This window comes from Coregonus lavaretus (genome assembly GCF_964263955.1).
Source record: "Coregonus lavaretus genome assembly, chromosome: 3".
NCBI classification, from domain to species: Eukaryota; Metazoa; Chordata; class Actinopteri; order Salmoniformes; family Salmonidae; genus Coregonus; species Coregonus lavaretus.
This window is the reverse complement of record NC_139990.1, coordinates 29,622,171-29,636,747: the sequence shown is the minus strand read 5'-3', so window position 1 is coordinate 29,636,747 and position 14,577 is coordinate 29,622,171. Positions and strand designations below refer to the sequence as shown.

General features: G+C 42.7%; 1 protein-coding gene across 1 annotated transcript in view; it reads right to left on the bottom strand.

Moving 5' to 3' along the window:
* angpt1 (angiopoietin 1) overlaps positions 1-14,577 on the bottom strand; it is a gene marked incomplete at both ends in the record, with an annotated part of 86,428 nt that overhangs the window by 28,446 nt on the left and 43,405 nt on the right. Inside the window, 3 exons of the mRNA XM_084151604.1 lie at positions 4,938-5,104; positions 7,300-7,401; positions 8,408-8,535. Of these exons, the coding sequence (XP_084007730.1) occupies positions 4,938-5,104; positions 7,300-7,401; positions 8,408-8,535 (397 nt within the window). The remainder of the gene's footprint in view (positions 1-4,937; positions 5,105-7,299; positions 7,402-8,407; positions 8,536-14,577) is intronic.

The following is a 14,577-nucleotide window of genomic DNA, read 5'->3' as shown; positions in this document are numbered from 1 at the left end:
AGCTTATAAAGGATTAACAAGTAGCCTAAACAGTTACATAATTCAATACTTCAATATGCATTGTTAATATGTAAAATGTTCCCCCTGGACCACTGTGGTGCAGCGCCACTACTCAGACCCATGTTGAAAAGGATGTAAGCCATTGGTCAGAGCCCTTCTGTAGCCTGTGTCATGTTATCAACTCTGACCCCTGACTGATTGCTCTGACCCCTGACCCGTCCCATGAGAAATAACATGTATCTGGCGCTATCTCATGCCCGGCCGACCCCCGGAAATACTCTCCCTGACCACCCAGTCCACCACACACACACACACACACACACACACACATGCACACACCAGTCCTGGAAACTAAAAACCTTCATGTGAGGTCCTATCCAGTTGTTAGTCAAACTTTGCAACAACACTAATATTTCGGTTCACAGCAAACCTTCTAAACAACTTACAACCATCATTTTCTTAGAAAGTGATTATACACAACTATCGTTTCCCTCGCCCTCTTCGATCCTTCAAAACTATCTTATTAAACAAGATTAGACACAAATCTATTATGAATAAGATCTGTCCACAGATTGGCAGTGTGAATGGTTGTTCAATCCAACAACAGTAAGTCATGTTGCAAGAGGGCTGCCAACCTGACAATACGACAGTATTGATCCTCTTAGCTAAATTACAATTTGAACCCAAATCCATTGAGCTGATTGTTACATTCCTAGGAATTATAGACTAAATTCACTTATTATGTAATTTGAATGGTCGTTCCACAATTTCCGGCTGTGTTATGGACATCTATACTTCCCCTCCCTGCCCCTCTGCAGTAAGAATGTATTTATTCCCATCTTTCTGTTCTCTCTCTCTCTCTCTCTCTCTCTCTCTCTCTCTCTCTCTCTCTCTCTCTCTCTCTCTCTCTCTCTCTCTCTCTCTCTCTCTCTCTCTCTCTCTCTCTCTCTCTCTCTCTCTCTCTCTCTCTCTCTCTCTCTCTCTCTCTCTCTCTCTCTCTCTCTCTCTCTCTCTCTCTCTCTCTCTCTCTCTCTCTCTCTCTCTCTCTCTCTCTCTCTCTCTCTCTCTCTCTCTCTCTCTCTCTCTTTCTATCAGTCTGTATTTCCTTTCCTGCTCTTTCCTCCCTCCATCTTTCTCTAATAAGACACCTAACAGGTTCTAAGGCCTCATTTTGAGGCCCATACTGTAAATGTTGATAAATTAGTGTTATCAAACGACTAAATTACTGTACAACCCACTATTTCAGTTGCAACCCACTATTTCGCCAAGCTAACAATTTCAACCCACTATTTCGCCAAGCTAACAATTTCAGTCCATTATAAAGACTGATCCTTTGTATTGTTTACAGAGAAACATAGGTTATAGCAATTATGGTAACTTGATTCACAATGGAGCGAAAACCAAAAAGCTAATTTCACAAGCCTGTGTGGTCATGGTTCAGTGGGAGCTGTGTAGTTATGAGCTACAAGGTCAGCCTGTAAATACTCTTTCAGCAATGTCAACAGTATTTGTACAGTATAGGTTAAGCAGCATTGTTGACTCCAGCTTACAGTATATTGTAATATATGGGCATGGTAGGCATTGTCCTTTTGGGGTAAAATTAGAAGAAGAAAGTTAGCTGCACACACTGACTCATATTTAAAAGACAGAACAAGTGATAATATTTTCACAAACACTGTATTCCCTTGCTGTAATATTGACACTAAGATGCTGTTTCATGTTTATAAGGATGCAAGCTATTGCCAGTACAAACATCATTAAGCAAGGCTTCAACACAATAAAAAGGGAAGTGTAGCACAGACTCTCCAAGACTTCTGCATCAATCCCATAATACTGTGTCATCTGGAAATGACTATTGCCACATTCAGATGCTAGTCGGAACTAGGAAACTCTGAAATGTCCAACTTGCTGATTCGTTGAAAGTGTCACGTGTATAACTACAACCAGTTAACAGGTCGGGAAATTTCAGAGTTTCCTAGTTCTAACTAGCACTTGAACGTGGCATTAGTTACACCATGAGAAGAGAACCAGGCCAACTTACTTACTTATCCAACTACTTACTCACAAATATGTTTTGAATAACCAAGATCTACATTACGATGTATTGATTGAATAGCTTTATTATATTGTATTTATTATGCTGGCTGGATACTAAATCAAACAGCGTTGGGGAGTCTTACTCAGCCTCTGTACTTTGGAAATCATTTAAATAGGGAGAACAGTAATAAATGTGACAGTTAGTCCTTGCTGTATATGATTTAGATTAAGGATTAGAATCCTATATTTCTCTGGGCAATAATTGCACTTCTTTCTAACCAAGTCATTTCCGTCTGGCACAACCAAGGAGCTGGCAGTAAAGCAAACATTTCCTGGCAAAGCTTCACATTGTTTATGATAAATGCGCACACTTGTGCATCGGTGGACTACAGTTTTAAATTACCATCTGCGATATCCAATGAGTGCGTGTAGGTTTGTGGGCCTGTGTGTGTGTGTGTGTGTGTGTGTGTGTGTGTGTGTGTGTGTGTGTGTGTGCATGACCGTGCTATTTTCGTTTACATGTCTTAACAAATGTGTCTGTCTGCATCAGTGTAGATTATACCATTCCAGTAAAGACCCCACCACCGATGCCCAAAATAATCCAAAAACAAAACAAAATGTCATGCTATCTTTCGCTACAATCTCGTGCTTCTTAGTACAACAAATGCAAATTGAAGAACTTGTCCCAGATTGTTTGGGATTCCGAAGTGGAAGAACCAGAGCAGAGGAGAACAGAACATAGACGGCAGCCCTCTCCAACCAGTTTGTTTGTGGCCTGGAGAAGCAATCATACCACAATTATTTGTGAGAACAAATTGATTTATAGTGAACAGCAGGCCGATTAGATTTCTCCACTCAGAAATCTAGCAGTCCGAGCGCCGTCGAACCTTCCTTCCCTAAACTAAAGCCCACTGTAGGCCCAAAGACGCCTCTTGCTGCCCTGACCTGGTCCAAACACACCAAGACAGTCGTGAAGAGGGCATGACAAAGCCTATTCCCCCTCAGGAGACTAAAAAGATTTGGCATGGGTCCTCAGATCCTCAAAAAATTCTACAGCTGCACCATCGAGAGCATCCTGACTGGTTGCATCACCGCCTGGTATGGCAACTGCTTGGCCTCCGACCGCAAGGCACTACAGAGGGTAGTGCGTACGGCCCAGTACATCACTGGGGCAAAGCTTCCTGCCATCCAGGACCTCTATACCAGGCGGTGTCAGAGGAAGGCCCTCAAAATTGTCAAAGACTCCAGCCACCCTAGTCATAGACTGTTCTCTCTGCTACCGCACGGCAAGCGGTACCGGAGTGCCAAGTCTAGGTCCAAAAGACTTCTCAACAGCTTCTACCCCCAAGCCATAAGACTCCTGAACAGCTAATCATGGCTACCCGGACTATTTGCACTGCTCCCCCACCCCATCCTTTTTACGCTCCTGCTACTCTGTTAAGTATTTATGCATAGTCACTTTAACTCTACCCACATGTACATATTACCTCAACTACCTCAACTAGCCGGTGCCCCCGCACATTGACTCTGCAACGGTACCCCCCTGTATATATAGCCTCCCTACTGTCACTTTATTTTACTTCTGCTCTTTTTTTTCTCAACACTTTTTTTGTTGTTTTATTTTTACTTTTTTTGTTTAAAATAAATGCACTGTTGGTTAAGGGCTGTAAGTAAGCATTTCACTGTAATGTCTGCACCTGTTGTATTCGGCGCATGTGACAAATAAAATTTGATTTGATTTGATTTGACCTGAAGAAACAAACAACCACAGTTTCCCCCATCAAAATAGCAAGAGGTTACAGTATGTGTGCGGCACTTTGCTTATTTGTGTGTGTGAGGGAGAGAGAGAGAGAGGGAGAGAGAAAAACAGAGAGAGAGAGAGGGAGGGAGGGAGACCACATCGTTATGTCAAAAATAATCTACTTTGAGTGCAAATAAATCACTATCCCTGTTCAAGTGTCCTTTTACATATAGTGTAGATAAACATACCTGAATTATCACCCCTTGAACCGTATCCTAGACGGTCCTTCTCTGCACTTAACAAATCTCCCCTTGACAAATACTGACCGTGCCATAGGGAGAAAGAAGTCAGTGCCTGTGCGGTCAGTATTAAACTCTGAGAGGTAAAAAGGGATGCAGTTATCCAATCCTCACAATGGGACATATAAACCCGAATTTAGTCTCAGCGCATAACAAAACAAATCGGTTGACATCTCCCTATAGCGTTGCCGTAAAATCAATTTCAGTAGCCCACAGAGAAAACCCGGAGAGTGTGTGCACCAGGTCCTAACACTTTAAGAGGAAGACTTCTTAAAGTAAATCCTGTCGTCACATAATCCAATACATTTCCACAAATTAGATATGACAATCGCCTCACTCTCAACCCGACACCACCACTTTCTCCAAAAATCTGAACGTTGCGAAACACCATTGAAGTGTCTCCCTTCCCGGCAGCATAAATGGCTGTAATGTCTTCGGAAAACAAACAGAAATCCATCTAAAGTTGAAAAGAGGACATTTAGAAACTGAAGTAGCTTCTTATCAGAAGGGACTACAAATCCGACCAATCACCTCAATTGGAATTGTCAGACCATCTCCTCTCAGAGACCTTTGATTGCTCGGTAGTGTTCCAGTAGTTTTCCACATCTAACGAATCCAAGCATCTGCCACAGTTTGAAGCATATTTAACGCTCTTGAAGAAGCAAAAAGTTTAACCCCTTATTCTTATTCAAGGACCAAGTATCAGTTGCTTTATGTAAATATCTGTTATGGCATGATACCATTAAATGGGAATTTGGACTGGAGAATGTCAGCAATGTCTCCATTTCAGATATCAGTCAGTAGTGGCAACATGAATTCAAGGCTTATCAAAATACATAGATACAGCTCTTTAATAGTACCTGTAGTTGCGTTTCTCACTGTCGATGTGAAAGCGGTCATACAGGGAGAAGGCCTGGTGTCCGTCCCAGTCAGTGAGCTCCACACGGAGGGCGTACTGCCTCTGGCTGGTCAGCAGGTATACAAACTCATTCCCCAGCCAGTGCTCTGCAGAAACCATCCCAAAGCCCTGCAACAGAGAAAGAAGAGGAAGAGGAGGCCAGAGTCTTGAATGAGGCCCATAGGGAATCTTACTGTAATATAAGTCATTCCCGATCCCTTCCGAGGTCTTCCTGGAAAATATGCAATCTCTCCACCATGGAATTTATTGATAACTTAGGCGTCAATTCAGAATTGACGCCTAAGCAAATGCAACACAAAGCATGAAACCGCACATGAATAGCCCTACCTGTTTATGATAGCGTAAAATTGGGACCAGCTGAAAAAGGCACACAAAGCACCTTTTCCACCCTTCCTCTCCCCACCCAAACCAAACGCGTAATAAACCCACTTTATTACACAGTCCATAAGAATGACAACAGACGCACACAACGCCATGCGTGCCTTCTCAACAATTACAATGTTTATATGTGATCACAATGACTCCCATTGTAGACAAAGTGCTTTTGACAGCAGCAGCAGTAACTAACTTGCAATGGGGAGCATTAGAAACTAGGATGACATGATGACTCAAAGAGACTGGTCTGGAGCTCTGGACTGTTCCATTAATGATTGTCGGGAAGGGTTGAGGGTGGGTTGAAGGGGGAGATGTGCCGAGAGCGTGTGATGATTAGGAGAATGGAAGGGGGAAAGTAAATATGGGGCATTCCTCCAGCCTGAGACACGTCCTGCTGTGTGGGTGGAAGGAGAAAGTGGCTGGGCCACGGCCCTAACTCAATCTGACTTCCAACCGATCTGCCTTTTAGCGCTGTGATTCTGTTTCACCTCTGGAAACCTGGCTGAAGGTTGGGATAGTTGGACTCAAACACTAGTGCTTCCCCCCTATTGTTCCACACCAGAGTGTTCATTCACACGCAAACCTGGCTGAATGCATCTACTGGGAATTTCAGAGAGGAGGTTTGAAGTATTGTTGGGTAGAGATGTAAATATTTTCCTAAAATGATAAAGATTGATAGAAAGTGCTCTATCATAAAGTTTGCCATACATTCTGATAAATATTATTTTAGACAAATACTTATTTAATAAGGTATTGCAAATTGTCAAATTGATTTGTGTCTCATACCGGTTAAAGAACACATGCACCATTTATTATCCTGCTACACATACTCTATCTAGTACTGCTAATGTAATTATAAACATTACAGTCATAAGCTCACATACTTGAAGACTAATAGTAGGGGTCACTGCCAGAGTGCTCTCCATCCTCCCACAAAATGGGAATAGCCCATTGAAGTTTGCCTGAAAGGTTTATGAATCCTTCAAGTGTATTGAATTTACGTGCACAAGCCCACAGAGACCAACACAATAAAACAATATCAATCACCTTCAGGCTCTTCAAGGGAGGGACTCTGAGGGAGGCAAAAGACCACACCGATGTTGTGCCAGTATTCGGTGGCGGTGCCAGGGTCCGTCCTGATTCCATTGCCACATGTATCCCATGCTCTCCATGCTTGGCTGGAGGGGTGCCATGACTCCCTCACTGCTTCTAACCAGCTGGACTCTCTGTCCGTACCTCTTTACCCTCCAAATGAGCCCAACCCTCTTCACCCTTGTCAAATCTATATTTACCCTCTGCAAATCATCTATTCCCATCTGCTCAGATTGGTAATTAAAATACCCTCCATTTTGAATCTGGTCTCCGGCTGCTATGCTAACTACGTTATGTTAGTATACGCTACAGCTAATTGGAACGGCAATGGGGTAGCTCATCGCACCTAAAAGCAAACAGAGCTTAGCCTCTTTTAGTACACCAGTCGATATCTACAATATTCCCGTATCCAACAGACGATGATGATCACAACACCTGCCACAGTTATATAAGACTAAACAAATGTATCGTTTTCGGACTAATGCTGTCCTGTTTGAAATGAAGAACACCCAAGCTAGCGTCTCTAGTCTGAGGGCTGGGGAATCCCTCCCAGTGTACAGATGTTCCAGAGATACAGCTGGTGTTGCCGGGTAGGACAACATTTTGTAGGAGTGTTACACATGGGCCTGTCCACTCTTGAGAATACAAGAGAATCCTACCTCACGCTTTTCAACATGTTAAATCAAAGAGAGAGAGAGGGGCAAGAGTACACCCATTTGTCATCATTTACTGTAACAGAGGATGTGTGTTGGAAACAGACTCCTCATCCATGCATGGCTTTATCTTGTGCGTATGGTGCTGTAGAGTTGGGTTGTTTGTTATTATTCTTGTCTTACCATCTTGTACTCCTTCCATGTTTTCTGGAAGTCCACGCTGCCATCCTCTCTTTGCTGGATGATCGTCCATCCACCGCCAGCGGTCTCCATGTTACAATATACCTGTAAACACACATAAACGGACAATCATTAAGTTCTTAGACTGCCTACAAACACAATCTACATGCTCTTATCTTACATTTTAGAGCACAAATATAGACATGATAGGTTAAACTTGCTGTTGTGAACCATCATTCTAAAATACTGCGGGCCTAACTAGTGATTCCTTTCTATTAATCATCGGTTCCAGGACACAGTCCTTCTCATGAATCATCAGGGCAAATTTGAAGTATTGTGAGTCCTCCTCAAACATAATCAACGTCTCCTGATCCTCCAACAACTCCCAGGAGGTGATCCCAATCCCAGGCCTGGTTCAGATAAAAGTGGAGGGGGCCAGTGGAGTGGAGCTGGACACATACCAGTGGACACCTGGGTGGAACATGACCCTTAACCCTTGGCCTCTGTCCTGTGTAAGCTGATAACAGGGGTATCTATCTGCTGTGGTGCTCTTTGTTTGAGGAGTGGAGAAGGTCTGGAGGAGGTCTCTCACCTCGGCCAAGACCCCAGCTGAACACACAGTGCCCAGTCTGGGTATAATTAAGGAGGTATACCCCCTGACAGAATTATTCTCAGAAACCAGACACGAGGCTTTCTCCTTTCTCTCCCCCTCATCCCTCACTCCTCCGCCAACCTTCCCCCTCGTACCTCCCTGCCATCCGTCTGAGGTCTGGCAGCACCCTGTTGAGGTGGTGAAGACATGTTTCACCCCCTCCCCCTCCCCTGCCACCCTCTTGTAAACCCTTGTCCTCATCAGGCTGCCAAGTGTATATTTTGAGCCTTCGATTATTCATGAAGCACTGAAGCAGCCAATAACTATCATAGTCCCATTTCACTGGCTGCTCTCCAGTGGGTCAATGTCTTTGGCTTTCTTGGACAGAGTTGAAGCTGACTCTAGTAACAGAAAGACACTAAACTCCATTAAACACCCATCAAAGAGCTGCCTAAAGTGATGAAATGGTAGATATTTTCACATGGCAATCCCTATATAAAGCTCTGACTGGCTGCCCACCTTTTTGGTCTCCTGGACATTAATATGTATGGTGTAGACCCCATTCTTGTAGAAACCAGCTTGGTACAGATCGGCACAGTCCCGAAACTTCTTCTCTTCGTCCACCCGCTTCGTGCTGTTTGGGACTACTGAGGAAACATGGGATACATATTTGGTATCACAACTTCAGGCTGTGGAAATTCAGGCTGATACTAGAAAGACTTAGTACTTCTAAGCTAAAAAAACAGTCGCTCAGATGTAGTCGCTCAGATGTAGTGTTTCAATGTTAAACTGTCAAAGTTAAATTACTTTCAAAGACTGTCAAACAATCTGTCAACAAGCAACTTCCATATGTCATTATTTTCAAATGTCATATTTGACTGACAGGTGTCAATTAGGTCTTTAAAAGCCCTGTGCTCAGCACTTGGACGCTGTTTTCTATCCATTACCAAAATACACTGAGTATACCAAAAATTAGGAACACCTTGCCCTCAGAACAGTCTCAATTCGTCGGGGCATGGACTCTACAAGGTGTCGAAAGCGTTCCACAGGGATGCTGGCCCATTCTGACTCCAATGCTTCCCATAGTTGTGTCAAGTTGGCAGCATGTCCTTTGGGTGATGGATCAGTCTTGATACAAACGGGAAACTGTTGAGCATGAAAGACCCAGCAACGTTGCAGTTCTTGAACCGGTACCCCTGGCACCTACTACCACACCCCGTTCAACGGCACTTAAATATTTTGTCTTGCCCATTCACCCTCTGAATGGCATACATACAACATCCATGTCTCAATTGTCTCAAGGCTTAAAAATCTATACCCGGTGACTGACCCAAGGGAGGTTTTTCTATTAGCTTAATATACTGAACAAAAATATACATTGAATAAAAATATAAACGCAACATGTAAAGTGTTGGTCCCATGTTCCATGAGCAACAAATAAAAATCCCTGACATTTTTCATATGGACAAAAAGCTTATTTCTCTCAAATGTTGTGCACAAATTTGTTTACATCCCTGTTAGTGACCATTTCTCCTTTACCAAGATAATCCATCCACCTTACAGGTGTAGCATATCAAGAAGCTGATTAAACAGCATGATCGTTATACAGGTGCACCTTGTGCTGGGGACAATAAAAGGCCACTCTAAAATGTACAGTTTTGTCACACAACACAATACCATAGATGTCTCAAGTTTTGAGGGAGCGTGCAATTGGCATGCTGACTGCAGGAATGTCCACCAGAGCTGTTGCCAGAGAATTGAATGTTCATTTCTCTACCATAAGCTGCCTCCAACGTAGTTTTAGAGAATTTGGCAGTACGTCCAACCGGCCTCACAACCGCAGACCACGTGTAACCACGTGCTGAGGAGGATTTCTGTCTGTAATAAAGCCCTTTTGTGGGGGAAAACTCATTCTGATTGGCTGGATTGGCTGGACTTGGCTGTGTCAGGGCCTAATGAATTCTTTCAATTGACTGATTTCCTTATATGAACTGTAACTCAGTAAAATCTTTGAAATGTTTGTATGTTAAGTTTATATTTTTGTCCAGTATAAACGCAACATGCAACAATTTCAACGATTTTGCTTAATTACAGTTAATATAAGGACATCTAGGCGCTAATCTGTGGATTTCACATAACTTGGAAGTGGCACAGCCATGGGTGGGCATAGGCCCACCCACTGGGGAGCCAGGCCAACCCAATCAGAATGAGTTTTACCCCACAAAAGGGCTTTATTACAGACAGGAATACTCCTCAGTATCCCCCCTCCCCTCCCTCAAAACTTGAGACATCTGTATCATTGTGTTGTGTGACAAAACTGCACATTTTACAGTGGCCTTTTATTGTCCCCAGCACAAGGTGCACCTGTGTAATGATCATGCTGTTTAATCAGTTTATTGATATGCCATACCTGTCAGGTGGATGGATTATCTTGAAAAATGATAAAATGCTCACTAACAGGGATGTAAACAAATTTGTGCACAACATTTGAGAGAAATAAGCTTTTTGTGCTTATGGAACATTTCTGTGATCTTTTATTTCAGCTCATGAAACATGGGACCAGTACTTTACATATTGCGTTTATATTTTTGTTCAGTGCATAGACCAGTATGTCATTTTTGATCACAGTATTTAAATAAATAATGAACTACCTTTAGTTTCATGTCACATATGAGCCATCAAGCAGTGGGGTTTTTGTAATATCAAAACCGACCTTGTCCATTTATCATGATTACCATCTTTACATTCCAGAAAATGAACATGTAAGAAAAGTGACACAGAAGCCGAACTACAAGGTCTCCGTGTGGATATCCATATAGCTCATGATAAAATCAGAGGGTGACTGGCTGGCTTATTAGCAAGAGAAAAGCAGTTTGTCAAGTGGATGATCTCTCGCCCAGGGAGAGAGTGCGTCTAACTTTGACAGGCCTGTTCAAAGAGGCAGCTGTGTCTATTTCCATCTGTAGATAATTATGGCGGCAATATTTTGAAACCAAGCAAGGGGCTGAGGACAAAATACTACAAGCTATACATTTCAAGTTCCTGTTATAACAAGTGGTTTATATTTACCCTCCAAGCCCTTGTTATATCGATGGAAATTCCAATTCCAAAATGAGGGGGCGCATCTCAGTTTTCACACCATTGTTTTTCCTATTGGGATTGTTTACGCAAAGGGGATGTCACTGGAAAGCGAAATGTGTCAGTGATCCTTCGACTCCCCTTTGATCCCCCTTCCTCAGCTGAACAGTCAGTGGAGACACAGGCTGCAGGTTAGGCGTATTATTTTGGCCATTTTTATGAAGTATTGAGTGGCAGCGACAAGAATATCCCGCCGTGACAGGTTGACAGAGTGGGACCTTGCACTGTGGAGTCTAACACAACTAAAGGCCGGCCCTGTCGTGCCGCAATTTACCTCATGCTGGGAGATGGCAGGACGCATTAGAGAGGCGGGAGAGATCGGTGTCAAAGGGGAACTTTCTGACTCACAGTCTGTCACAGTAAGGACACATTTCACAATCAATGGCGCAGTCTAAGTCTACCAGAGACTGGGGACTCCCTGCTATAGGAGTGGCACCCTTGAAGAGCTTGCAGCATGGCTCTGAAAATATTATTTATTTCCCAATATTTATTTACAGACAAATACTTTGTGGTTCAGTGGGGACTTGTATTCAGTAGGGGGTTCATGTGAAAAGGACAGCAGGGCTGGGGTGTTTGCATAAATCAGTACCCTTGCCAAATGAGCCCAAATGGACCCAGAGAGGACGTGACGCAGAGCTAAAAGGACTCTCATGAACCTACATGGACCCAAGCAGACCCGGGAGGCCCCTCAAAGACCCTTGGGGATTAAAAAGGTCCCTTATACATCCCACTGTGGAGTGTGGACCCAGAAGACACCTCATGGAGTCAAATGGACACACGTGGACACAAAGGAACCAAAATGGACTGTGACAGATCTAGCAGACTCAATTAAATTTGAAAGGATGTTAAAAACCAAATAAAATTGACTCAAACCCACAAACAAAGATCTGAGGGAAAGACAAGCAAACCCAAATAGGGTCAATAGAAGTCTGGAATAAGTCCATGATAGATGGTGCCATTACACACCTCATGGATATTCTCTCTACTTGCTCCAGAATATCTTTGCAGTGTCAGGTGTCACTTCAAGACAAATGAGTATGCTTAAACATGAGCATAGTTAAATCATAAAAAGCCTTAATAGAAGCCATCTGATGATTTACTGTACACTATGTACCATTTTGCATAGAACTCTGAGCTAAATGCGGCTAATTAAAATAAGATCATATTCCCTCCAGACATGGCTATCCCGGCTGTAAAAATGATTGATGGCTTTCATTAGGTGGGATGATAGAATACTGTGAAAGAAAATCACATTTAGTGGCCAGAGATTTTGAAGAGCGTTCCAACACTGAGCTCAATTACCACTACTAACGGTATTTGGCTCTTTGAGCTTTCAAAAGATTGAGGTTATAATGATGACCCAAATGTGAGCTCAGTGGCATCTGGCTGTATGAGATGGTTGGATTAGAGTTCAGAATGCCGTACAACAGTGGAAAAGGCATTGAAAATGTACACTGAACAAAAATATAAATGCAACATTTAAAGTGTTGGTCCCATGTTTCATGAGCTGAAATAAAAAATCCCAGAAATGTTCCATACGCACAAAACGTTTATTTCTCTCAAATTTTGTGCACAAATTAGTTTTCATCCCTATTAATTAGCATTTCTCCTTTGCCAATATAATCCAAACACCTGACTGCTGTGGCATATCAAGAAGCTGATTAAACAGCATGATAATTATACAACAGCATGATCATTACCTTCTGCTGGGGACAATAAAAGGCCACTTTAAAATCTGCAGTTTGTCACACAACACAATACCACAAATGTCTCAAGTTTTGAGGGAGCGTGCAATTGGCATGCTGATTGCTGGGATTGTCCACACGAGCTGTTGCCAGAGAATTTGTTAATTTCTCTACCATAAGCTGCCTCCAACGTCGTCCAACTGGCCTCACAACTGCAGACCACGTGTAACCACGCCAGCCCAGGACCTCCACATCCGGCTTCTTCACCTGCGGGATCGCCATGGCTACACCCCTGCCCAGTCATGTGAAATCCATAGATTAGGACTTAATGAATTTATTTCAATTGACTGAACTGTAACTTAGTAAAATCTTTGAAATTGTTGCATGTTACTTTTATATTTTTGTTCAGTATAAATAAGCATAAATACAGTGCCTTGCAAAAGTATTCATCCCCCTTGGCGTTTTTCCTATTTTGTTGCATTACAACCTGTAATTTAAATTGATTTTTATGTAATGGACATACAAAAAATAGCCAAAATTGGTGAAGTGAAATTTAAAAAAGAACTAAAAAATAAATAACGGAAAAGTGGTGCGTGCATATGTATTCACCCCCTTTGCTATGAAGCCCCTAAATAAGATCTGGTGCAACCAATTACCTTCAGAAGTCACATAATTAGTTAAATAAAGTCCACCTGTGTGCAATCTAAGTGTCACATGATCTCAGTATATATACACCTGTTCTGAAAGGCCTCAGAGTCTGCAACATCACTAAGCAAGGGGCACCACCAAGAAAGCGGCACCATGAAGACCAAGGAGCTCTCCAAACAGGTCAGGGACAAAGTTGTGGAGAAGTACAGATCAGGGTTGGGTTATAAAAAAATATCAGAAACTTTTAACATCCCACGGAGCACCATTAAATTCATTATTAAAAAATGGAAAGAATATGGCACCACAACAAACATGCCAAGAGAGGTCCGCCCACCAATACTTACGGACCAGGCAAGGAGGGCATTAATCAGAGAGGCAACAAAGAGACCAAAGATAACCCTGAAGGAGCTGCAAAGCTCCACAGCAGAGATTGGAGTATCTGTCCATAGGACCACTTTAAGCCGTACACTCCACAGAGCTGGGCTTTATGGAAGAGTGGCCAGAAAAAAAGCCATTGCTTAAAGAAAAAAATAAGCAAACACGTTTGGTGTTCGCCAAAAGGCATGTGGGAGACTCCCCAAACTTTGGTGTTCGCCAAAAGGCATGTGGGAGACTCCCCAAACATATGGAAGAAGGTACTGTTGCGATGTCTGGCGCAAACCCAACACCTCTCATCACCCCGAAAACACCATCCCAAAGTGAAGCATGGTGGTGGCAGCATCATGCTGTGGGGATGTTTTTCATCGGCAGGGACTGGGAAACTGGTCAGAATTGAAGGAATGATGGATGGCGCTAAATACAGGGAAATTCTTGAGGGAAACCTGTTTCAGTCTTCCAGAGATTTGAGACTGGGACGGAGGTTCACTTTCCAGCAGGACAATGACCCTAAGCATACTGCTAAAGCAACACTTGAGTGGTTTGGTTATGCATGCTCAAGGTTTCTGTTTTTTTGTCTTATTTCTTGTTTGTTTCACAATAAAAAATATTTTGCATTTTCAAAGTGGTAGGCATGTTGTGTAAATCAAATGATACAAACCCTCAAAAAATCAATTTTAATTCCAGGTTGTAAGGCAACAAAATAGGAAAAATGCCAAGGGGGGTGAATACTTTTGCAAGCCACTGTAAATGAGAAGTATGTTTCTAGACAAACTTCAGTGACATTTTAGAATATAATCTCCCTTTTTAAACTTTTCCCCATAGTAACTGTCAGTGATGATT